The sequence below is a fragment of the Cebidichthys violaceus genome, unplaced genomic scaffold (assembly GCF_023349555.1).
Source record: "Cebidichthys violaceus isolate CVI_PGR_0920_01 unplaced genomic scaffold, fCebVio1.0.p SCAF_3, whole genome shotgun sequence".
Classification (NCBI taxonomy): Eukaryota; Metazoa; Chordata; class Actinopteri; order Perciformes; family Stichaeidae; genus Cebidichthys; species Cebidichthys violaceus.
Genome location: NW_027176483.1, coordinates 606,784 through 633,520, shown reverse-complemented (window position 1 = coordinate 633,520; position 26,737 = coordinate 606,784). Strand labels below are relative to the sequence as shown.

The 26,737-nt window shown below is 38.5% G+C and overlaps 4 protein-coding genes across 9 annotated transcripts; 1 reads left to right on the top strand and 3 right to left on the bottom strand.

Moving 5' to 3' along the window:
* Positions 1-225: 225 nt before the first annotated feature.
* Positions 226-8,375, bottom strand: nedd1 (NEDD1 gamma-tubulin ring complex targeting factor). 2 transcript variants are annotated; one of them, XM_068723122.1, is made up of 16 exons: positions 8,286-8,375; positions 7,141-7,283; positions 6,937-7,031; positions 6,735-6,851; positions 6,493-6,633; positions 5,017-5,246; positions 4,698-4,899; positions 4,419-4,536; positions 2,633-2,764; positions 2,451-2,501; positions 2,272-2,361; positions 1,763-1,917; positions 1,495-1,687; positions 1,119-1,260; positions 957-1,023; positions 226-715 (listed from the first exon to the last, which is right to left on the bottom strand). In XM_068723122.1, exons 2-16 carry the CDS (start codon positions 7,274-7,276, stop codon positions 611-613), a joined length of 1,974 nt encoding a protein of 657 aa, XP_068579223.1. In that variant the 5' UTR covers positions 7,277-7,283; positions 8,286-8,375; the 3' UTR covers positions 226-610. The 2 variants fall into 2 exon arrangements, with proteins under 2 accessions (XP_068579223.1, XP_068579224.1); XM_068723123.1 differs by having other exon boundaries at positions 2,633-2,761.
* Positions 8,376-8,648: 273 nt separating this feature from the next.
* Positions 8,649-10,509, top strand: lyrm5b (LYR motif containing 5b). Its single transcript, XM_068723502.1, has 3 exons — positions 8,649-8,944; positions 9,180-9,233; positions 9,735-10,509. The coding sequence occupies exons 2-3, from the start codon at positions 9,189-9,191 to the stop codon at positions 9,939-9,941; spliced, it is 252 nt and encodes an 83-aa protein (XP_068579603.1). The 5' UTR covers positions 8,649-8,944; positions 9,180-9,188; the 3' UTR covers positions 9,942-10,509.
* si:ch211-59o9.10 (uncharacterized protein LOC561841 homolog) lies at positions 10,012-19,413 on the bottom strand. The gene is made up of 11 exons (XM_068723501.1): positions 19,320-19,413; positions 18,479-18,717; positions 14,393-14,450; positions 13,879-14,239; positions 13,236-13,324; positions 13,078-13,155; positions 12,894-12,969; positions 11,614-11,705; positions 11,394-11,512; positions 11,013-11,112; positions 10,012-10,239 (listed from the first exon to the last, which is right to left on the bottom strand). Exons 2-11 carry the CDS (start codon positions 18,607-18,609, stop codon positions 10,177-10,179), a joined length of 1,167 nt encoding a protein of 388 aa, XP_068579602.1. The 5' UTR covers positions 18,610-18,717; positions 19,320-19,413; the 3' UTR covers positions 10,012-10,176.
* A 679-nt stretch (positions 19,414-20,092) lies between these two features.
* On the bottom strand, positions 20,093-26,659 carry sycp3 (synaptonemal complex protein 3). 5 transcript variants are annotated; one of them, XM_068723482.1, is made up of 9 exons: positions 25,942-26,659; positions 25,405-25,483; positions 25,226-25,278; positions 23,671-23,788; positions 23,150-23,249; positions 22,674-22,820; positions 22,364-22,468; positions 22,072-22,125; positions 20,093-20,502 (listed from the first exon to the last, which is right to left on the bottom strand). In XM_068723482.1, the coding sequence occupies exons 1-8, from the start codon at positions 26,066-26,068 to the stop codon at positions 22,114-22,116; spliced, it is 741 nt and encodes a 246-aa protein (XP_068579583.1). In that variant the 5' UTR covers positions 26,069-26,659; the 3' UTR covers positions 20,093-20,502; positions 22,072-22,113. The 5 variants fall into 5 exon arrangements, with proteins under 5 accessions (XP_068579583.1, XP_068579581.1, XP_068579582.1 ...); XM_068723480.1 differs by lacking the exon at positions 22,072-22,125 and having other exon boundaries at positions 25,942-26,651; XM_068723481.1 differs by lacking the exon at positions 22,072-22,125 and having other exon boundaries at positions 25,244-25,278; positions 25,942-26,634.
* Between the last annotated feature and the right edge of the window lie 78 nt (positions 26,660-26,737).

Genomic DNA, 26,737 nt, shown 5'->3' with positions numbered 1-26,737 from the left:
AGAGTTCTTCTTCTGCTTCTTCTATTCTGGCAGACCAGACGTGGAGGTGGCGCAGCGCTGCCCCTTCAGGCGGATTAGTGTAACTACAGCTTTTTTACTACACTCTAAAATACACTGTAAATACTACTATACTGTACTTAAATACTACATACATATAATGTAACATGATGTAATTAACTCGTTGACGCTTTCATCATTTAAAGTGACACAAAAAAGAGTTTTATTTTCAATATTAATCTTTTTATTTATTCTTTAGACAAAATGTTTCTTATTAAAAACACGATGGAGAACTGATGCGTCTTCAGGCTGGAGGGTCAAATCTTCTTCTTCTTCTTAAAATGACAAATACCAAAAGATGTGTTAATGTCTGACGGACATCTGGACATCTGAACATCTAAACATCTGGACATCTAAACATCTGGACATCTAAACATCTGGACATCTGGACATCTAAACATCTAAACATCTGGACCGTCTGTTCGTTCTTTAACTCCACTCTCAGGTCCGATGCTGCAGGTGAAGAAGAAGAGCCACTGATGAAGGTCTGAGAGTCGCTGCTCTCCTCTCCAGTTGTGACTGAAGACTCTTAAATAAAGTCTGGATCGGAGGCTCAGTAGTTGGTCTTGAGCCGGCGGTTCTCCTCCTTCAGCCGCTCCACCTCCTCCACCAGAGACTCGTTCACCGAGTATTTCTCGATCAGACCGTGGATCTCGTTCTGAAAACAGACCACAGGGAACATATTGACGTCTTCAGAGAGTTCACTGAAAGACATTAAGAATCAAACTCTTTTGAAGGAACGCCTCTGGTCCTCAGGACCACAGACTGTCTGTAAGACGAGGACAGCGTCTCCTCATTAGTTTGAGGAGGAGGGACGCTGCAGCTTCAACACGTGAAGCTTTGACACTTGTAGTCTCCTGCTCTGGACTCGTAGTTCACTATCTGATGGTGATTCTTACCAGCTGGATGTAAAACTGTCGGACCATCTCGACCTGCAGGTTGACGACGTCTCTGTGACAGGCGTCCCTGAGGAGAGGAAGGACAAAAACATCAACTTTAGAGTTCCTACATTGTTGGTGTACGTCCTTTAAGACAAGGAGTCCAAAAGGTCTGGGACAGACCTGAAGTCCTCCAGAGTCTCGTGGATCATGTTCTGGATGAAGTGGATCTGCAGGGACGTGAGAGGAGCAGCTCCAGCCTGACCCACCACCTCAGCGATGTTCTGGGAGAGAGACGAGGAGACAGCTGTCGACAGAGCTGGACCTGAGGGGACAGACAGACCTGTTAGAGACCAGGAACCAGGGACAGACAGACCTGTTAGAGCCCAGGAACCAGGGACAGTAAGATCAGTTAAGAGACAAGGAACCAGGGACAGTAAGACCAGTTAGAGACCAGGAACCAGGGTCAGTAAGACCTGGTAGAGACCAGAAACCAGGGTCAGTAAGACCTGGTAGAGACCAGAAACCAGGGTCAGTAAGACCTGGTAGAGACCAGTACCTGCAGTGGTGCTGGCTGCAGTTCCCTGGACAGAAGACTCGTAGCTCAGCTGAGCTTGAATCCCATTGGCTCTCCTGAGGCCGGGCTCTGGAGTGAAGAAGGGCGGGGCCGTCTGGCTGCGATTGGTCAGCTGAGGTGCTGTGGGCGTGTCCGGACCCTCCCCCTCCAGGCTGGAGCTGCTGGTCTTGTCGGACTGTCAATAGAGAGAGTTGTTGTTTGAGACGCCGCTCCTCTATAATGACACTAGATCGAGGTCAGAGCTCAGCACCTTTCTGGAGTCACATGGTTCGGCTGCAGCAGCGCTGATTGGCTCCTCCTCTCTGATTGGGGGCGGGGTCTGGAAGACGGACAGCGGGCTGTAGCAGCGGGCTGCAGCGCCTATCAGCGGCGTTCCTAGAGGGGTCTTACGGTGGGACGTCACATCTGGAGAAAACAAATAATGATTCATGTGAAGCAGAACCAGAGATCCACACATTCTTCTTCTGAGTCCAAACCTGATGCCTACATTACCCACAAGGCAACTGTTCCTCGTGGTGTGTTATGCTAGTTAGCAGCTATTGTAACTACAGAAACCAGGGACAGACAGACCAGTTAGAGACCCGGAACCAGGGACAGACAGACCAGTTAGAGACCAGGAACCAGGGTCAGACAGACCAGTTAGAAACCAGGAACCAGGGTCAGACAGACCAGTTAGAAACCAGGAACCAGGGACAGACAGACCAGTTAGAAACCAGGAACCAGGGACAGACAGACCAGTAGAAACCAGTAGAGTCTGACCTTCTCTGACTGGGGAGAAGATGTCCAGACTGGCCCGACCGATGACCTGCTGACCCTCCCCTTCTCTGGACAGCATCTCCAAACTGGTAGCTAGGAAAACACAGCATCAAGGTCAGTCCAGAACCAGCAGCAGAACCAGAACCAAGAGCATCATGATCCACACCGACTTCCTGTCGTACCGTGTGTCCTCCCAAACGGAGTGTCTCCGGTCGTCCCCTGGGACCGAGAGTCTGAACAGAAAGAAGAGCTGAAGGTTTGTACTGATGTCTTTTACAGTTTCTACATGTACACACAGCTGGTGATCTGGATCAAGGGGGTCTTATAGGGGGTCTTTAAAAAGGTCCAGGTTCTAGGTTCTGACCTTCCCGAGCAGGAGAGAAGACGTCCAGACTGTTTCGTCCGACGTTGCTGAACTTCTCCACCACGGGAAGTGGCTCCGGCCCCTGCTGGCCTTCAGCCTCCCGGGACATCGGATCTGGACCGGCGCCCCCTGCTGGACACACAACGCCACTAACGGATATTTATAGGGGTGGAAAAAAAACATCGATCCAGCAAAGTATTGCGACATTTCGTGTGTATGTTGGCTTTACTCAGCAGAACTGAAGGTTCATATCAATATTAGAAACACAAATGAACCTTTTGGTAACAAAGTCTCGTTTCAGTTTTCTGGTGACGTTGTGGATAAAGTTAACCGGCAGGAAGTGTGTAAGCTCCGCCTACCAACATTTTCCGCCATTTTTAATTTTGCAAAAAAATAATTTTTGCAAACTCCTCCTACAAGCTGAGTCCGATTGCTACTAAATTAGCTGTGGATCATTACTGGATCTATATAATGAAAAGATATCAAAAGATCTTTGACATCTCGTTTTGTTTAGAAGATATGGACCAATGAACTTCATAGGGCGTGGCTTCATTTTTCAATGCTCATAACTTCGAAACCATTTAACCCATAATCGCTTAATGTGTGTCATATGTGCACATCGCTTATTGTTACGTATCCTACAATTTTCATTCCATTCAACCACTAGGGGGCGATACAGTAGTTCAGCCATTTTTGGCTTTTTTGTCATTTTTCATCGTTTTTAGGCGTTGTACTTTAACAAACTCCTCCCACAGAATTCATGCGATCAACTTCAAATTTGGTCAGAATGATCTAAAGACTTTAATGATGAAAACTTGTAAAAATGGTCTACTGACATTGAACGACCTTCGTTTTATGTGGCGCCCATGTCACGCACATTTCGTGCCGTTCGCCATGAAAGAGGAAGTTGTTGTAACTCCAAGGTACTTTATTCAATCTGCCCCAAACTTGTTATGTATGATGCTGGTCCAGTCTTGAGCACATTCCCATGCCAACATTTTCAAAAAGTCATAGCGCCACCTACTGGCAAAAGGAAATGACAAGTTTTATACTTTGATGTACTCTGACTAGGAAGTTACCCAGATCAGTCTTTAATTTGGTAAGCTAAGCCGTAAGACATTGATGATGCTTCATCATGAATATTGTGAGTTGATGCAAAACGCTGTTGCCGTGGCAACGCGTCATTCGCCATGAAAAATGAAGCTTACTTTTCTGTAGGGTTAGGATGCTCAACAAGCCTTGAAACTTTACACAGGTGTCATAGGTGATGTAAATAAATATTTCATTTGGCTTTTAGGCTTGATCTTTTCAAATTGCCTCGATAGCGCCCCCTACAAATATTCAAAAAAGCAGCCCCAGTGCTACGTTTGCCCTACATGTATGAAATTTGGTCGGCACATGTATCACATGAAGACTTAAAAAAAAAGTCTCTCGGGACCATGCTCTAAAATGAACGGGAAGTCGGCCATTTTGATTTTTGTATGAATTTTCCCTTGATTTCTAGTCGCTATTCTTTAACGAACTCCTCCTAGGGAATTAATCAGGTCCACTTCAAATTTGGTCAGTTTAGTCTGAAGACCTTTGTGATTAAAAGTAACTCAAATATATACTCAATATTTGCTCTACATAATTTCCAGCTTCACAGAGTCCAGCGGGAAAAATAGGTTAAACTCCAGGACGCGTTGTCCGATGGTCAAAGACATTCGTGGGAAGGCGTGAGGGCCCGTCCATCGCTGCTTGCAGCTTTAATTATCAATGAATGTGTGATGTAATGAGACGAACCCACCTGTACCCGTCACCTGTCTGAGGGGGGCGGGGCTTGTGCCGGGGGCGGGGTCTGTCTGGTTGTTCGACAGTTTGATGGACGATCTCTTGACAATCTTGGTGGAGCCGAGTCTACTGGACTGGAGCAGAAGAAGACGAAGGAGGAAGAGAAGAGGAGGAGGAGAAGGAGAAACAGAGAGAGATGTATTTACTGACTTTAAATCATGGAGCTCATGAATGAAGCTGAAGAAACATCTCAGACAATAATATTTTGTGTTTACTGGTGTTACTCTGATGGTACCTTGTGTTTACTGGTGTTGCTCTGGAAGCGCAGACAGGTGACGGAGGTCTTGTGTGCCGCTGTGATCCTGGTGGGGGTGCTGGAGTTCCTCAGGTCGTACTGGTAGATCTTCCCCTGAGTGGATCCCACGACCAGACCGGTGCCGTCCGGCATGAAGTCCACCGAGGTCAGAGGACTCTCCACCCGGATCGACCTCAGGATGCTGGACACCCCCACACACACACACACACACACACACACACACACACACACACACACACACAATGACGTGTCTGTGGAGAGCGTAGTGAGAAGATGAACATGGTTTGGTTGGTCTCACATCTTGCTGGCCGTGTCGTAGCAGACGATCTTCTTGTCCAGGCCGACGCTGACCACCAGCAGCTCGCTGGCGGGGGAGAAGGCGAGGCCGGATCCGGGGGCCTTGTGGGCCCCGTCGAACACGTGGAGCTCCTTCTGGGTGTTGGAGTCCCACAGGACCACGGTGCCGCTGTCAGACACGCTGCCCAGCAGAGAGCGCTTCAGAGCGGACAGCCTCAGGTCGTGGATGGGCTGCAGATCAAAAACAACACAAGTTACTACGAGGAACTTTGATCTGGTGTTGGTTCTGGTCCCTGTGGACTAAAGCTGTAGTGTCTCTGAGCACCAGAGTCCCGTTAGAAAACCTCTCATTCTACTGCAGCAGGTGTGACAGTCTGACCCTCTCAGTCCTGGTTCTGGTTCTCCCGCTGCCTCCCTTCCCTCCAGCGGGTCCAGCATTACGTCCTGGGTCTCCAGCAGAGAGGAGAAGCTCTGCTCCTGGAGGAGGAGGAGGAGGAGGAGGAGGAGGAGGAGGAGACAGCGAGCTGAGCTCTCCTCCTCCCTCCGGAGCTCCAGATCTGGGTCTGTCCACGGTGGACCGGTCTCTGCTGGAGTCTGAGCTGAAGAAGGTTCTGGTGAACCTGCATGAGTTCATCTGGTTTCACCAGAATCCGACCCGGTGGCTCCGATGACATCGTTAAGAATAACTCTATAGAAACAGACCATCTTCTCTCTGATGGAGGTCTGATAGAGGACCAGGACTACACTGAGACTGGTTCATATAGAGGATCAGGACTACACTGAGACTGGTTCATATAGAGGATCAGGACTACACTGAGACTGGTTCAGGACCAGATAAAGGTTCCTCACTGTGACTTTAAAGTAATTTCTCAAACAAAAACTTTGTGTTTTTTTCAGTGAATGTTAAATATTAAACATATATATATATATATATATATATACACACATATATATATATATATATATATACATATATATATATACATATGTATATAAATATATATATATACATATGTATATATATATATATATATACATATGTATATATATATATATACACATGTATAAATATATATATATATACATACATATATATATATACACATGTATATATATATATATATATATATATATATACACATGTATAAATATATATATATACATACATATATATATACACATGTATATATATATATATATACACATGTATAAATATATATATATATACATACATATATACACATGTATATATATATATATATATACACATATATATATATACACGTATATATATATATATACATATATATATATATATATATATATATATGTATATAACATATATATATATATATATATATATATATATATATATGCATATAACATATTATAATGAACTGAGTTTATGTCGACTCAAGGAGTCAGTGAACTCGTCATCAGGTGGTTAAAGAGCTGAAGCTCGTCATGAACGTCTCACCTGGTTGCTTCCGTGTCCGAAGGCTTTGCTGGACAGGTTGGTGGTCAGACTGTGGAGGACCAGGTCTCCGCTGGTGGACCCGGAGGCCACGTAGCTGTCGTGGGCATTGAAGGAGACGCAGGTCACCTCTTCTTTGTGGTCCTGAGAGACGGAGACAGACGGAGACCTTCGTGAGATCCTCCTCGTGACGACGCTCTCGGGTCCTCTGGTTCCACGGCGGCTCTCGGGGGACAAGGTCTTACCTTGAGGGAGCGGTGCAGTCTCTTGGTCTTCAGGTCCCAGATGTGAACGCCGTGATCCAGACCTCCGCTGACCAGAAACTGAGACGAGGAACTGAGACACACGCTGGTTTGTCTTTTCTGAACGGACAACGAGAGAGAGGCGAGCGTGAGAGCGTTTCTCCTGCAGGTGGACAGAACCCACTTTAAAGTATTCTGGTCTCACCCCGTCGCCCAGCTCCACCACCGGGACCGCTGAGGACTTGAGGCTGGACACCACCAGTTTGTCTCCGCTGCTGCTGGCGCTGACCAGGTACTGGTCTGAAGGACCGGTCAAGGACGGTTCACCTCTGATCCAACATCAGGTCTATCGGTATGTGTATATGTATATGTATATTTATACATATATGAGTATGTATAGTACGGATACTGTTGGAGCTCCAGCAGGCCTGAGCTACAGGGTGGCTGCTGCTGTGAGGGTTGAACTGATCCAGAGGGGTCATGGAGACCACGTCCCAGATCTTCACACAGTCTCCTGTAGACACCAGACGAGTCACCTCCTCCATCTGGAGCCTGGAGACACACACACACACACACACACACACACACACACACAGACACAGACAGACACACACACACACACACACACACACACACACACACACACACACACACACACACACACATAGACACACACACACACACACACACACACACACACACACAGACACACACACACACACACACACACACACACACACATAGACACACACACACACACACACACACACACACACACAGTCAGACAGACAGACAGACAGACACACACACACACAGACACAGAGACACACACACACACACACACACGTAATGTGCAGTAAACTTGTGTAGAATTTAAGTTTAAAACAGTATTTTTGTTTTGGTGTTTTGTGTCGTATAACTGAGACAAAACAAGTTGTTTCGAGACGTCACTTTGGTCTCTTTTAGGGAATTGTGATTATGACATAATTCATAATTCTGACATAGAATGAACTCATCAGCTGGTCAGTATGATGACCTTATAGATTATGATGCATTGATGTAAACTAAACAGCATATAAAGGAGCGAACATTAAACTGACACATCAATGCAGAAACACCAATACTTTACTTACTCTAACTACTTATGTACTTGTACTTCAGTCGGGTTTTGAATGCAGGACTTTTACTTGTAACAAAGTACTTTCATAGTGTGGTATTAGTACTTTTACTTGTAGTGGAGTACTTTCATAGTGTGGTATTAGTACTTTTACTTGTAGTGGAGTACTTTCATAGTGTGGTATTAGTACTTTCACTGCAGTAAATGATCTGAAAACTTCTTCCACTGCAGTTAAACTGTTAAAAAAGACGTAATAATAGAGAATAAGCCAACATTCATAAACATAAACAACAGTTAGTTAGCTAACAGTTAGCAACAACATTAGCTACATACGGGTCCTAAAGTTACCGAACAGTCGTAAAAACCCGGTAAAACAACACGAAACTAACGGAAAGTCATCAGAAAACATTCGTGTGTTTGAGTCTGTTCATATTTACCGTGGAAGGTTTATTTATAGCTGACTAGTAAGCGGAGCTGTTTTGTTTTGTTTAACCCGGCTGCAGAAGAAGAAACCGCCACTACGGAAACCGGAGGGACAAAAAAGTAGAAGCGCTTTTTTTTTTTAATAACTTTATTGTACATAATTTTACACAATAATAAACAGACTACTCAAAACCTTACTTAGAATAAAAGTACTAATATCAAACTGTAAAAACACTAATACCACATACATAAATACAAAACACTATGTTACGGTAAAGTTTAAAGCTAAATATCCGTGAAAACAAAAAACAAATTCTGTGAGAACTTAAATTTACGAACTTCTGATTAAGGAAGTGTGCGCATGCGCGAAATGTGTCTGTGCTGGATGAAACTATCTCTACGTGTGTTACTCTTTGGTTGTTTACTTTTCGGCTTGTTTTCACGTCCGCAGCTCGTGACTGAACGTCGTTGTTTCTGGACTAAAGTTAAAATATAAAACCAGAGTTTAACGTTAACCGGAGCTTTTTAAACAACCACTGACAGAAACTAACCGACGTAAAGAGCGACTTGTAGCCGGTTCATGTAAGCCAACGGGACGTTAGCTACAAAAGCTAACTGTTATAAAACAAAGTGTACTCTGATCTTTGAGCACGCTGTGACGTCACTACGACCGGTGAGAAGAAACTTTACTCTGAAAATAACACAGAAAATAATATGAATATATTATTATTATTATAATATTATTATTATTATATGTATTAATATTATTATTATTATAATACGTATTAAACTTATATTATTATATCTATTAATATAATATTATGCATTATATTAATATGTATTATTATAATAATATTAATACATATTATATGTATTAACATGTATTAATATGTATTTGTGTTTTTCAGATTTGAACGATGGCGAATCCTTTGAGGGCCGAAGTAGTTCGACTCTATAAAAACGTGAGTCTGACTTTATTTATTCCGATATATTATATATAATATATATTATATATATAATATATATATATAATATATATATATATATAATATATATTATAAATATATAAAATATAATATTATATATAATATATATTATAATATATAATATGTTATATATAATATATATTATAAATATATATTATATATAATATATATCTTATATTTATTAATAAAAACATGATCAAATGTCAATAACTGACCTGAACCTGAGAATACAGGAGAGGAAAGTAACTAAATACATAATACAATACTTAAGTACACGTTTGAGGTACTTGTACTTTGCATTTACTTTTTAAGTATTTTGTGAAATATAAAAGCTGATTTCAGCGTCTCACATTTGAATATTTGCTGCTTTTCTTTTGTCAATAAACAGATAATGTGAATAATTCAGGATTAGTATGATAAACTAAAGATATCATCATAAACTTAACTGAACTCCTCCTCTAACTCCTCCCTCCTCAGCTCCTCCACCTGGGCCGTGAGTATCCTAAAGGAGGCGACTACTTCAGGGACCGTCTCAGAGCGTCCTTCCTTAAGAATAAAGGCGTCGCTGACCCGCAGCAGATCAGGGAGCTGATTGGTCGAGGAGAGTACGTGTGCAGAGAGCTGGAGGCGCTGTACTACCTGAGGAAGTACCGAGCGATGAAGAAGCGCTACTACGAGGAATAAAACACGTCCAAGAGGAACAAACACACGTCTACGAGGAATAAAACACGTCTAAGAGGAACAAACACACGTCTACGACTCAAAGACACTAAAGTTTATTTTAAAGTCATTCAAACTGCAGATTTAAAGGTTTTATTGGTTTTGTTCGAAGGACAGAAAAAAACAACAATCACATAAAAAAAAAAGAGTAAAAACAGATGAGTCGTCCTTCATGAAACAGGAAGTGGCTCTCAGGAGGTCAGAGGTGAGAGGGGGCGGGCTCAGCCAAGTTGGCTCTGCAGATGGGACACGTGGCGTTCTCCTGTCAATCAAGATGATGACGTCATCAAACACACGACTCATTTAGAAATGATACAAACGATTCACGATTCACAGAAATGTATTCTCTAATCTTCAGATCAAACATTTAGTTTCACATCACAGCTGATCAATAAATAAATAATGTAGATTAAAGACGACATTAAGAAATAAACTTTATTTAAATTGATAAAAGTATGAAGAAGAAATGAAAGGTGATGACGTGAGTTTGATGTAAATAATTAATGATGTCATTAAAAGATCTAAATTATAATTTGTCCTAATGTGATCATCAACCTGTTTGTGGTACGCTAGTGACGGCGTGCGCTAGTGACGGCGTGCAGTAGTGACGGCGTACGCTAGTGACGGCGTACGCTAGAGACGCCGTACGCTAGAGACGCCGTATTGCTAGTGACGCCGTATTGCTAGTGACGGCGTGCGCTAGTGACGCTGTATTGCTAGTGACGGCGTACGCTAGTGACGCCGTGCGCTAGTGACGCCGTATTGCTAGTGACGGCGTACGCTAGTGACGGCGTACGCTAGTGACGGCGTATCGCTAGTGACGCCGTATCGCTAGTGACGGCGTACGCTAGTGACGCCGTATCGCTAGTGACGCCGTACGCTAGTGACGTAACAACATGCAACTGCAACGTAACTAACAGGCTTTACCTCTGCTTCCAGTCTTTATGCTAAGCTAACCAGCTGTAGCTTCACATTTACTGATCAAACTCTCAGAGAGGAAGAGGAGGACAGAGGAGGATGAAGAGGAGTCGTTACCTTCAGCCACCGGTCGATGCACTGGACGTGGTAGTCATGGAAACAGGGCAGCATCCTCAGCTTCTCACCGTCAGTGTAGTCACAGAAACAGATCTGACACCTGGCAATCAATCAATCAGCTGTTTAAAATCCTCACATTAATGATGATGATGTAATGTCTCAAACTGAGACATTTAGTTAAAATAGTTTATTTTCACTATAAAACACTTTCCCAGAATGCAACAGCTCACAACAGTCTGACCGTTGTCATCCTGATCAATGACTCAGAGATCAATACTATTGATCAGCTGTATAATGTGTATAATATACAGTATATATATATATATATATATATACACACACACACACAGTATATATACATATATATTATGTGATACTCACTGAGTGTTTCCTCCACTGTTGGTCGTCTTGAAGCTTTTAGTAGGAAACATCTGGATTTCTCTCCGACTCAACTTGTGAGACACAACAGAACCCTGACGCTCCTCAAAGGCCAGAAGAGCCTGAAGAAGAAGAGATGTTAAAATATACATTTAATACACACACGACATGTGAAGAGCTGCTGCTGCTTCTTTCTCCTCCTCCTCCTCCTCCTCTTCCTCACCTCGTAGTCGTTCCCCTGAAGGTCTTCTGAAAGCTCAGGGTTGGCATTCCTCCTCCGGCCCCGCCCACGCCTCCTGTGTCGACCAATCAGATCTGTAGGAACACAACAGAGACTCAACACGGAACAAGACTATGTTGTTATTATCTCTGTATATATAATAGTGTTATTAACATATACACACACACACACACACACACACACACACACACACACACACACACTGTGTGACCGCTGACAGGAAGTGACAACTGACAGGAAGTGAAGGAAGTGACCGCTGACAGGAAATGACAACTGACAGGAAGTGACCGCTGACAGGACGTGACCGCTGACAGGAAATGACCGCTGACAGGAAGTGACCGCTGACAGGAAGTGACCAGTGACAGGTCGTGACCGCTGACAGGAAGTGACCGCTGACAGGAAATGACAACTGACAGGAAGTGACCGCTGACAGGAAGTGACCAGTGACAGGTTGTGACCGCTGACAGGAAGTGACTGCTGACAGGACGTGACCGCTGACAGGAAGTGACCAGTGACAGGAAGTGACCGCTTACAGGATGTGACCGCTGACAGGAAGTGACCGCTGACAGAAGTGACCACTGACAGGAAGTGACCACTGACAGAAGTGACCGCTGACAGGAAGTGACCGCTGACAGGAAGTGACCGCTGACAGAAGTGACCTCTGACAGGAAGTGACCGCTGACAGGAAGTGACCGCTGACAGGAAGTGACCTCTGACTTGAAGTGACCTCTGACTTGAAGTGACCGCTGACAGGAAGTGACCTCTGACTTGAAGTGACCTCTGACTTGAAGTGACCTCTGACAGGAAGTGACCTCTGACCAGTGAAAGGACCACTGACAGGAAGTGACCGCTGACAGGAAGTGACCAATGACAGGACGTGACCGCTGACAGGAAGTGACCTCTGACAGAATGTGACCAGTGACAGGAAGTGACCGCTGAAAGGAAGTGACCGCTGACAGGAAGTGGCCGTTGACAGGAAGTGACCGCTGACAGGAAGTGACCGCTGACAGGAAGTCAAACATTTCAAAATGCTGCTTCACATGAAAACACTTCAACTAAACACTGAAGGCTTTTATTGTGAAACAGCCACAGGAAGTAGTGTATTTAAACACCGAGGTCAGAGCTGAAGTCTTTGACGTTATTTAAAATGTTCGTCCTGCTTTCACAGATCCAGACGTGATTACAGAAATAATAAATAAATATGACAATTAATAATAATAATAATAAAAAACATTATTGTGAAAAGCCGTGGAGGATCTCACCGTCGTCGAAGTGGACCAGAGGAGAGACGGCAGCCAGGAGGTGAGGCATCCAGCTGGGCTCCATGTAGGGCGGGAACTGCACAGAACCACATGACATCACTTCCTGTTTCTCTTACACAGATATACATACTTACACACATCATACACACATCATACTTGTCAGAATCGTGTGTGTGTGTCTCACCATGTGGTGGCTCTGCTGATGAAGATGATGAAGATGATGGTGGTGTCTGCTGTGAGACTCCTCCTGGTCAAACTGAGCCTGAGTGAACAGAGAAACATTATTTCTTCTTCTTCTCTCTCAGGTGAGTCGTCCGTCTGCAGGTGAAGAAGACTTCTCACCTGAAGACTTCGAGCCATCGCCTCGTCTTCCTCCTCCTGAACAGAGCGCACCACCTCCTCATCATCACTGATGACGATCTCCTCTGGAACTGAAGGAGGAGGAGGAGATGGAGGAAGAGACGAAGAAGAGAAGGAGAAGATAGAGGAGGAGGAGGAAGAGAAGGAGGAGGAGAAGAAGATAGAGGAGGAGACGGAGAAGAAGGAGAAGAAGAGAAGGAGGAGAAGGAAGAGAAGAAAGAGGAGAAGAGAAGGAGGAGGAGATGGAGGAGGAGAAGAAACTGTTATACTTCTCTTCAGGAACAGCTGATTAAACTGAATCATCTTTTTAATTTACTAATAATAATAATAATGATATAATTATATTATTATATAATAATCATTATATTATTATTATTATTATAATAATAATAATTATTATTATATATAATAATAATATTATACTGTAATGTTGACAAACACTGAGTTTCTATGGTTCAAATAAAAAATGTTCATACCTTTTTAACACCACATGAAAGATTTATTCACGTATACTTTGTGTATATATATATATATATATATATATATATATATACATATACATATATATATATATATATATATACATATATACACATATACACACTTGTGTATCAATGTGTCTCACCTGAGGAGGCGTCTCCTTGCTCTCCGCTCAGCCACCTCCTCTCCTCGGCAGTGAGGAAGGACAGAGAGGAGGAGGAGAGACGAGCAGCACCGTCTTCTGCTGAGGAGCTCGGCACCTCCACCTCCTCCTCTGATATGGGAGTGAGGTAGGAGGAGGAGGAGGAGGAGGAGGAGGATGAAGAGGAGGAAGAGGAGCAGGAGGCGGTGGACAGCGGCGCCTCCAGCCAGCCGCTCAGAGGAAATGCCCGGAGAGACGAAGCAGGGAGGAAGCCGGCGCTCTGCTCGCTCATCACCGCCGACAGACGTCTGCGCTTTGATTTATGGGAAAGATCTGGTCGTCCTGGAGACCTGATGACGGACAGCTGAGGACACACACACACACACACACACACACACACACACACACACACACACACACACACACACACACACACACACACACACACAGAGAGAGACAGACAGATGTCAACATCTGGACGGAGCAGAAGACGAGAGGACGATGTGTTCACACTCACAGGACTGAAAGCTTCCTCTGAGACTCGACCGCGTCGCCTCCTCTTGCCGAGCTGAGGACTGATGAACAAAATAACAGAGTCAACAGGAAGTCAACAAGAAGTCAACAAGAAGTCAACAGGAAGTCAACAGGAAGTCAACAGGAAGTCAACAGTTTGAATGTTCCTGGTTCCTCAGTGAGAGACAACGTCATGAAACAGGTTGTAACATTCTGTCACAGCTCAATGCTCCTCATGAACGTCTCTCTCCAGCAGCTGGAGATGCGTCTTCAGAATGATTCATTTAAACACTTCAAAATATGAATAATTCATAATGTGGACAATCTATCGCTAACATCTTTAACGTTCTCTTAAACTAAACACGACCTGAAGGAGTGAACATGAAACGTACACATTAACCATCGAACCAATACTGTAACTACATTCATATATACTGTAACTACATTTATATACTGTAACTACATTCATATATACTGTAACTACATTTATATACTGTAACTACATTCATATACCGTAACTACATTTATATACTGTAACTACATTCATATACCGTAACTACATTCATATACTGTAACTACATTCATATATACCGTAACTACATTTATATACTGTAACTACATTCATATACCGTAACTACATTTATATACTGTAACTACATTCATATATATACTGTAACTACAATCATATATACTGTAACTACATTCATATACTGTAACTACATTCATACACTGTAACTACATTCATATACTGTAACTACATTCATACACTGTAACTACATTCATATATACTGTAACTACATTCATATACTGTAATTACATTTATATATACTGTAACTACATTTATATACTGTAACTACATTCATATATACTGTAACTACATTTATATACTGTAACTACATTCATATACCGTAACTACATTTATATACTGTAACTACATTCATATATACTGTAACTACATTTATATACTGTAACTACATTCATATACCATAACTACATTTATATACTGTAACTACAATCATATATACTGTAACTACATTCATATACTGTAACTACAATCATATATACTGTAACTACATTCATATACTGTAATTACATTTATATATACTGTAACCACATTTATATACTGTAACTACATTTATATACTGTAACTACATTCATATATACTGTAACTACATTTATATACTGTAACTACATTCATATACCGTAACTACATTTATATACTGTAACTACATTCATATACCGTAACTACATTTATATACTTTATAACTACATTCATATATATACTGTAACTACAGTCATATATACTGTAACTACAGTCATATATACTGTAACTACATTCATATACCGTAACTACATTTATATACTTTATAACTACATTCATATATATACTGTAACTACAGTCATATATACTGTAACTACAGTCATATATACTGTAACTACATTCATATATATACTGTAACTACAGTCATATATACTGTAACTACATTCATCTATATACTGTAACTACAATCATATATACTGTAACTACATTCATATACTGTAACTACATTCATACACTGTAACTACATTCATATACTGTAACTACATTCATACACTGTAACTACATTCATATACTGTAACTACATTCATATACTGTAATTACATTTATATATACTGTAACTACATTTATATACTGTAACTACATTCATATATACTGTAACTACATTTATATACTGTAACTACATTCATATACCGTAACTACATTTATATACTGTAACTACATTCATATATACTGTAACTACATTTATATACTGTAACTACATTCATATACCATAACTACATTTATATACTGTAACTACAATCATATATACTGTAACTACATTCATATACTGTAACTACAATCATATATACTGTAACTACATTCATATACTGTAATTACATTTATATATACTGTAACCACATTTATATACTGTAACTACATTTATATACTGTAACTACATTCATATATACTGTAACTACATTTATATATACTGTAACTACATTTATATACTGTAACTACATTCATATATACTGTAACTACATTTATATACTGTAACTACATTCATATACCGTAACTACATTTATATACTGTAACTACAATCATATATACTGCAACTACATTCATATACTGTAATTACATTTATATACTGTAACTACATTCATATACTGTAACTACATTCATATATACTGTAACTACATTCATATACTGTAACTACATTTATATACTGTAACTACATTCATATACTGTAACTACATTTATAAATACTGTAACTACATTCATATACTGTAACTACATTTAAATATACTGTAACTACATGTATATATACTGTAACTACATTCATATTTACTGTAACTACATTTATATACTGTAACTACATTCATATATACTGTACCTACATTCATATACTGTAACTACATTCATATACTGTAACTACATTTATAAATACTGTAACTACATTCATATACTGTAACTACATTTATATATACTGTAACTACATTTATATATACTGTAACTACATTCATATACTGTAACTACATTCATATATTGTAACTACAATTATATACTGTAACTACATTCATATACTGTAACTACATTTATATACTGTACTGTAACTACATTTATATACCGTAACTACATTCATATACTGTAACTACATTCATATACCGTAACTACATTTATATACTGTAACTACATTCATATACTGTAACTACAATTATATACTGTAACTACATTCATATACTGTAACTACATTTATATACCGTAACTACATTTATATACTGTAACTACATTCATATACTGTAACTACAATTATATACTGTAACTACATTCATATACTGTAACTACATTTATATACCGTAACTACATTCATATACCGTAACTACATTTATATACTGTAACTATAAAACTACATTCATATACTGTAACTACATTTATATACTGTAACTACATTCATATACTGTAACTACATTTATATACTGTAACTATAAAACTACATTTATATACTGTAACTACATTTATATACTGTAACTATAAAACTACATTTATATACCGTAACTACATTCATATACTGTAACTACATTCATATACCGTAACTACATTTATATACTGTAACTACATTCATATACTGTAACTACAATTATATACTGTAACTACATTCATATACTGTAACTACATTTATATACCGTAACTACATTCATATACTGTAACTACATTCATATACCGTAACTACATTTATATACTGTAACTATAAAACTACATTCATATACTGTAACTACATTTATATACTGTAACTACATTCATATACTGTAACTACATTTATATACTGTAACTATAAAACTACATTTATATACTGTAACTACATTTATATACTGTAACTATAAAACTACATTTATATACTGTAACTACATTTATATACTGTAACTACATTCATATACTGTAACTACATTTATATACTGTACCGTAACTACATATATATACTGTAACTACATTCATATACCGTAACTACATTTATATACTGTAACTACATTCATATACTGTAACTACATTTATATACTGAAACTACATTCATATACTGAAACTACATTCATATACTTTACTACTGTAACTACATTCATATACTTTTATTTCAGTAAGGTTTTGAATGTAGGACTTTTACTTGTTGTGGAGTACTTTCATAGTGTGGTATTAGTACTTTTACTGCAGTAAATTATCTAAAAACGTTGTAAATCAATGCTAATACTACAGTGTGCTCTGCATGAATAACCTACATGTATATAAATATATAACCTACATGTATATACATATTATCTATATATTATTTATATGCATGTAGATTATTCATACAGAGAATGTTATAGTCATACAAATATATCTGTATGACTATAACAGGTGTACAAGTGAGACAGGCGAGACAGGTGAGACAGGTGTACAGGTGAGACAGGTGTACATGTGAGACAGGTGGACAGGTGAACAGGTGTACAGGTGTATAGGTGTGACAGGTGAGACAGGTGTACAGGTGAGACAGGTGGACAGGTGAGACAGGTGTATAGGTGTGACAGGTGTACATGGTACCTGGGTGTCTCTGGGACCAGGATGGAGAGATCTTGGTAGAGGACCTCAGATGGATCCAGGAGGTCTCGGTTCAGAATTTCAGGACTGTCTGGCTCAGATGAACAGAGACTCTCTGCTAACGAATCCTCCATGATGTCCTCTGATGGTAGAACACCAGGTTCTAACACACCTGGTTCTAACACACTAGGATCTCCTCCAATCAGGACTCATGTCCACCAGGTACCGACAGGTAGACTCACCTGAGAAAGACCGAACCAGAGAAAGAGGTTAACGACACAAACACAGACACAAATTATTGATCTGATGGTACAGGTTCTACAGAGAGAAGAAGAAGAAGAGAAGGAGGAAGAGAAGAAGAAGGAGGAGAAGAAGGAGAAGAAAAAGAGGAGAATGAGGAGAAGAAGAAATTGGAGGAGAAGGAGTCTGATATCTAAATCTAATGTTACTGACTCCACTAATATTAACATTAATGTTATTATTATTATTAATGTTAATGTTAGTGTTATGAATCGCACTAACACGTGACCCAGAAGCTCCACAGAGACAGATGAAGATGGTGTTCAGCTCAGAAACGTTTATCTGGAGAAGAGCTTCACAAACATAGAGCCGAAGTATTGACCTAAATATCATAGTAACAAAGGAACAACAAGACAAGAAGAGAAAACACACGAAGTCTAAATTAAAATCACTTGTTTGTGTTGTTAGCGTTAGCATGTGCTAGCTCAGTTAGCACAGAAAGCTACGGAAACACAAACACGAGAATAAATGGAGATAAAAATCAATGGAACGTCTCTTCTATCAACGACAACGACGCTCAACACGTGAGATCTGCGCACGTTACCGAGATTCACACGGTGTCGTCCTTTTCTTTCGGTTAGTTAACGAACGATCCGCGGGACGGAGGAGTCTCTGGAACCCACAACAGGAAGTGCACTTCAAAATAAGAGCGGGAACTTCCGGCGTCACACCAAAAAAGTACCGAAAATTCCCTTTAAAAGTACCGAGTTTTAATTTGAGAAGATACAAATATGTTAGAAAGACAAAATGAAATGCACTAAATATATGAATCAAGAGAAATAAATAGTCACAAACTCTTAAACGGGGACATTTCAGTTTAAATCAAAGATGCAACGATTCGGTTAATTAAAATCATTTAACATTTATTTTAATAATCAATCGTTTTCTTGTTTCTGTTGTCACTTTCCAAATAAAACCTGCACTACAGTACTTAAAAACATATGCATAAAAAAAACCACTGATAAAATCTGGAAAAACATTCTGACAGTTTTACAACATTCAGTAAAATTATGAGAAAACAGTCAATTAAAACTATACATAACTACAATAATCAAAAGGATGGAGTTTAAGACAATGTCTTTGTACAAAAAATAAATGAAAGAGTTTATCATTGTAAACTAATATATATATATATGATAATATATATAATATACTGTATATATAACATAATATATATATAAATTATTATAATATAACATATTATTATATAATATATATATGTATGTAATATGTAGTTGTATCTTAACCCACGAGATGCTATGTTAGATGAAATGTTTGTATTATGTTGATAATAAAATAAAACATCTTCACTCTTCAGAAGATATGACAACACATTTTATTTATTGATGTACTGTAACAACACATAATATTTATCATCTTTGCACATTGTAAACACTGACTTCAAAATAAAAGTCTGCACAAAAACTAAAGTTTATCTCTCAGAAGGTCGAGATGATGTCACAGTTTTACATTTTATATTTAAACTTTGAAACTCTTTGTCTTTAGTGTTCAACAAACATCGGATATAAAAACAATAAATATTCTTATTAAACGAGTAGAAAAGAAGCTGAACACAAACTGTGTAACTCTGTAAAGACGCTTTATGCAATCAAATACAATAACCATGGAAACACCAACACCCAGAATGCATCCCTGCAGCAGGAAGTAGCTTCTTAGAACAGCATGGACTGAAGAGACTTACGAACCGTTGCCATCTCCTGCTGTTGCTGTGGAAACAAGACACAACAGGATGTGACATCACTGAATTCTGACATCACAGCCCGTGTCGCTATACGGCAATATATATATATATATATATATATATATATATATATATATTAATATATATTAATATATATATATATAATATATTATATTATATATATATATTAATATATATATATATATTAATATATGTATATATAATATATTATATTATATATATACATATATATATATATATATATATATATATATATGTATATATATATATGTGTGTATAATATATATATATATATATATATATATTTATTAATATATATATATATATTAATATATATATATATATATTAATATATATATATATAATATATTATATTATATATATATATATATGTGTATAATATATATATATATATATATGTATATATATATATATGTGTGTATAATATATATATATATATATATATATATATACATACATACATACATACATACATACATACATACTATAATATATATAAATACATATTATAATTAGTGCTGGGCAACGATTACAATTTGTATTAATTAATCTCATTGTTCTGAGCAAAGTTCAATTATGAATTCATAAGTAGTGTATTGTGCTCTTTTATTTTAAAGTACTGCTATAGTATAGTAGTTCATATATGAAGTACAACAACATTTGGTTTGAATCACTTTAAACAGATCAGGTTATTTTTAACAGCAGTATTCTTCACTCAGTAGTTATAACAGTTATAATGATTCTGATCAGATATTCTCTATCTTCATGTGTAATAGATGATGTTTAAATACACACCTTGAAAACTGCAAACATATCTACGTCATGTTTTTATCATATCTACGTCATGTTTTTATCTATCTATGTCATGTTTTTATCTATCTATGTCATGTTTTTATCTATCTACGTCATGTTTTCATCATATCTACGTCATGTTTTCATCATATCTACGTCATGTTATTATCATATCTACGTCATGTTTTCATCATATCTACGTCATGTTTTCATCATATCTACGTCATGTTATTATCATATCTACGTCATGTTTTCATCATATCTACGTCATGTTTTCATCATATCTACGTCATGTTTTCATCATATCTACGTCATGTTTTTATCATATCTACGTCATGTTTTTATCATATCTACGTCATGTTTTTATGATCATTAAATTATCAGTAGAGATAACTAAATGATGATTATTATACATAATACAAACAAAACAGTTAGTTATAACTTAGTTAGTTAGTTATAAATGTACGTGATGAGTACCATGTACTATGTGTGGTACTAGTTATAAATGTACGTGTTGAGTACCGTGTACTATGTGTGGTACTAATTATAAATGTACGTGATGAGTACCGTGTACTATGTGTGGTACTAGTTATAAATGTACGTTGGTACATAGAGGGTGATAACAAGCTGTACTTGGAGGGACTTAGGACCCAGGGGAATGTAGGTGAAGGAAACAGGAAGTGACGTCATACAAACAGCTGTTCACCGCTCGCTGCCGGTGTTACGGTTTAACCAATGAGTGTGTTGTTGTCATAGTTACGGCAGCTGTTGCAAATTGACGCATTGGTCTGAAGGTCTCCAGTTAACAGGGTCCCTGTTTAAACGGAACACCGGTTCTTCTGTTAAAAATGTCCGCTTAATAATAATAAACAAAAAAACTGCGTGATACAATAATTGTCACCGTGAATTAATGAATGCGTTAACGCGATAACGCGTTAAATTGCCCAGCACTAATTATAATGTATATATAAATATATACTATAACATATATATACTACATATTTATAATATATTGTCTGTCTCTGTCTCTCTGATGTGGAGTCCTCACTCACTGTGTCCATGAGGATCTTCTTCTGCAGTGTGGCCATCTCCTTCCTCAGCTCCTGCTGCGCCCCCTGCAGGAAGGAGTCGTGGCTCTTCTCCATGTCCTCCATGTTCTGGAGGAGGAAACAAACACATTATATTTAATATGTATAAGATGTTTATATATAATGTTTATATTTAATATGTATCAGATGTTTATATATATATATATATATATATATTATATATATTATATGTACAACATGTTTATATATAATATGTATAACATGTTTATATATAATATATATAACATGTTTTTAAAGGTTTATTGTCTGAAACCTTCACAAACTGCTCGTAGAGTTCTCTGACGGTCTTCAGCTTCTGGTTCTGGACCACTCGGGCCTGCTGCAGGATCTTCTGCTGCTGTCTGAACAGGTTCTGTAGTAGAAGAACCACAGAGTCACTAACATGATGTCTGAACAGGTTCTGTAGTAGAAGAACCACAGAGTCAGTAACATGTTAGTGAGTCACAGAGTCAGTAACATGTTAGTGAGTCACAGAGTCAGTAACATGTTAGCGAGTCACAGAGTCAGTAACATGTTAGTGAGTCACAGAGTCAGTAACATGTTAGTGAGTCACAGAGTCAGTAACATGTTAGTGAGTCACAGAGTCAGTAACATGTTAGTGAGTCACAGAGTCAGTAACATGTTAGTGAGTCACAGAGTCACTAACATGATGTCATGATCTCTTCCCTGAGGTCAGAGCATCAAACATGTGACCCTTTTCTAACCAATCACAGCAGGAGGTGAACACACGTTGAGCTTCTCTTCCTGTTCTTCAGCTCGCTGAGCTTCAGACTCCCACTGCTGCAGAGCTGAGGACACCTGCTGGGAATACTGCTGAGTCATCTTCTGTCTGTAGACACACACACACACACACACACACACACACACACACACACACACACACACACACACACACACAATATAGTAAAAAGTACAATATGTACCTCTGAGATGTAGTACAGTATAAAGTACAATATGTACCTTTGAGATGTAGTACAGTATAAAGTACTATATGTACCTCTGAGGTGTAGTACAGTCTGATACTTTTTATACTGCCAAAACATGTTTACACTTTGTTTGTTTAGTACTTGAGTAAATGTACTTCAATGTTTCATCTCAAAGATGAATAAACGATGATGTAAATAAACATTAAGCCCATATTTAAGTTCATAGTACTGTAAGTTATATACTGTCTTACTCTCCACTCCCCCCCTCATATACTGTGTCATTGTACTCCTCAGCAGTATCAGATACTGGGGACGCGTCCTCACCTCTGTCCGTGGTAACTGTTCCACAGCTGCTCCAGCTTGTGTTGACTTCCCTTCATGTAGTTCTTGGTCAGAGACTCCAGACGTTTCTTCTTGGCCTGCATCACCTTACTGATGTCAGCTGTAACGACAACACAGTACTACACTGTAACGACAACACAGTACTCCACCGTAACGACAACACAGTACTCCACCGTAACGACAACACAGTACTCCACCGTAACGACAACACAGTACTCCACCGTAACGACAACACAGTACTCCACCGTAACGACAACACAGTACTCCACCGTAACGACAACACAGTACTACACCGTAACGACAACACAGTACTACACCGTAACGACAACACAGTACTCCACCGTAACGACAACACAGTACTCCACTGTAACGACAACACAGTACTCCACCGTAACGACAACACAGTACTCCACTGTAACAACAACAACAACAACAACAACAACACAGTACTCCACCGTAACAACAACACAGTACTCCACCGTAACGACAACACAGTACTCCACCGTAACGACAACACAGTACTCCACTGTAACGACAACACAGTACTCCACTGTAACGACAACACAGTAATACACTGTAACGACAACACAGTACTCCACTGTAACGACAACACAGTACTCCACTGTAACGACAACACAGTACTCCACTGTAACAACAACACAGTACTCCACTGTAACAACAACACAGTACTCCACTGTAACAACAACAACACAGTACTCCACTGTAACGACAACACAGTACTCCACTGTAACAGTAGTACTCCACTGTAACAACAACACAGTACTCCACTGTAACACAGTACTCCACTGTAACAACAACAGTACTCTACTGTAACACAGCAGTACTCCAGTGTAACACAGCAGTACTCCACTGTAACACAGCAGTACTCCACTGTAATACAGTAGTACTTCACTGTAACACAGCAGTACTCCACTGTAACAGAGTAGTACTTCACTGTAACACAGCAGTACTTCGCTGTAACACAGCAGTACTTCACTGTAACAGAGCAGTACTTCACTGTAACAGTAGTACTTCACTGTAACACAGCAGTACTTCTACTGTAACAGAGTATTTGTACACTGTAGTATAGTACTTTTACTGTAACACAGTATTTATACACTGTGGTATTAGTACTTTTACTGTAACAGAGTATATGTACACGGTGGTATTAGTACTTTTACTGTAACACAGTATTTGTACACTGTGGTATTAGTACTTCTACTGTAACAGAGTATTTGTACAATATGTGAGTATTGTGTTTATATAAATAGGATGAGCTGTTGTTGGAAAAAGGACATAAATATTGATGTATAGATACACAGAGAAAAGGTGAAATAATGAGTACAGTATATGAAATACAAGTGGTGTGATTAGCAACGCTACATGTAAAGCTATACGATACCATCAATTAGAACAGTAATATAATAGTACATAATACAGTGTAGGACATGAAGTATAAAAGCATGATACTGAGGTATAAAACCTGGTCACAGATGAAGTAAACAAGATCTTTAGGTGAGAGGAAAAACAAACACACCTGCACAAAGCTGCTTACCTCCGAATTTCTCCAACATGGAGTGAACCTCACTTCTGAAGGTGAGAAGAGAGAGAGAGAGATAGCTTTGACTGTTAGCTGCTGCACATAATATAATATAATATATAACTATACATTAAATACAGCTAGTAAAGGGAGCTGTAATTAAACAGTTTTAATACCCGACAGCACTCGCCGCCTCCTCTTCAAAGTCAGATGCTGGTCTCTTCTTGGCCAACTTGTCCACCATCAGAGTTTCATCTGGTGACAAAGAAATAATTCATGTTCGTTTACTAGCTAGAAAGCTAATGCTAACTTCATTCAGATACAAGTTGTAACACTACAGTGTAGAAATACTTAAATAATCATTTTTAAATAAAAAAATCATGCGTTCAAAATGTGATTTTACAAGTTTTAGAATGAAATATACTCAAGGTAAAGTACTCATTTTGCAGAATGGTCAATTTCAGAATAAAATATATTACATAGGATTATAATTAGTGATGTTCAATAATTCAACATTGCATAAACAATGCATTTAGTTACAATGTACGTCTAAACTAATATTCATATATATTCATAATATTATATATATATATATATATATACATATATATATATATAAATAAATATATATATATATATATAAATATATAAATATATTATATGTTATGTATTGTTAGCTAACAGTAGCTAACATTAGCTGGCGGTACACTTACCTTCTCTCACGTCCTCCTCGGAGCAGCTCAGCGCTTTCTTTTCATCTTCTGTAATAAAATCAAAAACCTTTTTATCTAATTTTTCTTCCGGGTGTTTCTTCTTCATCTGTCTCCTCCCTGTTGCCATTCTTCTTCTAACCTGGTCTATTTAATGCTAACGTTGCCTAAGCTAGCTCGAGCAGACTAAGCTACACTAATGGATTCTGCTAATGGCGGCTTATGCTACCGAGCTAGCTCACTGTTAGCTTAGCGGTTGCTGCAAATGGATCAAGCCACTTCTTGACTAAATGTCTTTGATAGACAGACACAACGTTATTTTAGTTAACTCTTTAAATACAACGGACTTCGATCCTGGTGTCTAGTGTTCGTGTTACGTTCTAAACTAAGCTAGAATCAACTGGTTAAGACAAACTAAAGGGAGCGAAGCTAACCGAGCTAGCCGAGTTTAACATGGATTCCCGCCACAACCGGTCGGAAGAAAGTACCCGGATGAAAGGACCAACGTTTTTTTTTGTTTTTGTTTTTTAAATCAGTGGTCCTTGAAGAAGTACTCAGATCATTTACTGCAGTACAAGTACTAATACCACACCGTAAAAATACTCTGTTACAGGTAAAACTCCTGCCTTGATACTGATGTAAAAGTATTGATTAATACCACACAGTAAAATACTTCATTAAAGTATTGATACCTAAGTAAAAGCACATTGACAAAATACTCTGTTTTGAGTATTGATAGTAAAAGTACTAAAACATACTTTAAAAATATTATACAAGTAAATACAAGTAAAAGTAATGC

Bases quoted from the DNA above. Each gene is read 5' to 3' on its own strand.
- nedd1 (XM_068723122.1), bottom strand. From the start codon at position 7,276: ATGGAGGAGGTGACTCGTCTGGTGTCTACAGGAGACTGTGTGAAGATC. The intron at 6,634-6,734 runs GTAAGACCTTGT...TCCGTCTCTCAG, and splicing joins GACTGCACCGCTCCCTCAAG to GACCACAAAGAAGAGGTGAC. The intron at 716-956 runs GTAAGAATCACC...GTCTGTTTTCAG, and splicing joins GACAGTTTTACATCCAGCTG to AACGAGATCCACGGTCTGAT.
- lyrm5b (XM_068723502.1), top strand. From the start codon at position 9,189: ATGGCGAATCCTTTGAGGGCCGAAGTAGTTCGACTCTATAAAAAC. The intron at 9,234-9,734 runs GTGAGTCTGACT...CTCCCTCCTCAG, and splicing joins TAGTTCGACTCTATAAAAAC to CTCCTCCACCTGGGCCGTGA.
- si:ch211-59o9.10 (XM_068723501.1), bottom strand. From the start codon at position 18,609: ATGGAGGATTCGTTAGCAGAGAGTCTCTGTTCATCTGAGCCAGACAGT. The intron at 13,325-13,878 runs GTGAGACACATT...CTCCTCCTTCAG, and splicing joins GCAAGGAGACGCCTCCTCAG to TTCCAGAGGAGATCGTCATC. The intron at 11,113-11,393 runs GTGAGTATCACA...ATTGATTGCCAG, and splicing joins AACAGTGGAGGAAACACTCA to GTGTCAGATCTGTTTCTGTG.
- sycp3 (XM_068723480.1), bottom strand. From the start codon at position 26,068: ATGGCAACAGGGAGGAGACAGATGAAGAAGAAACACCCGGAAGAAAAA. The intron at 23,789-25,225 runs GTGTGTTTGTTT...TTGTCGTTACAG, and splicing joins AGGTAAGCAGCTTTGTGCAG to CTGACATCAGTAAGGTGATG. The intron at 22,469-22,673 runs GTTTCAGACAAT...TTCCTCCTCCAG, and splicing joins TCTACGAGCAGTTTGTGAAG to AACATGGAGGACATGGAGAA.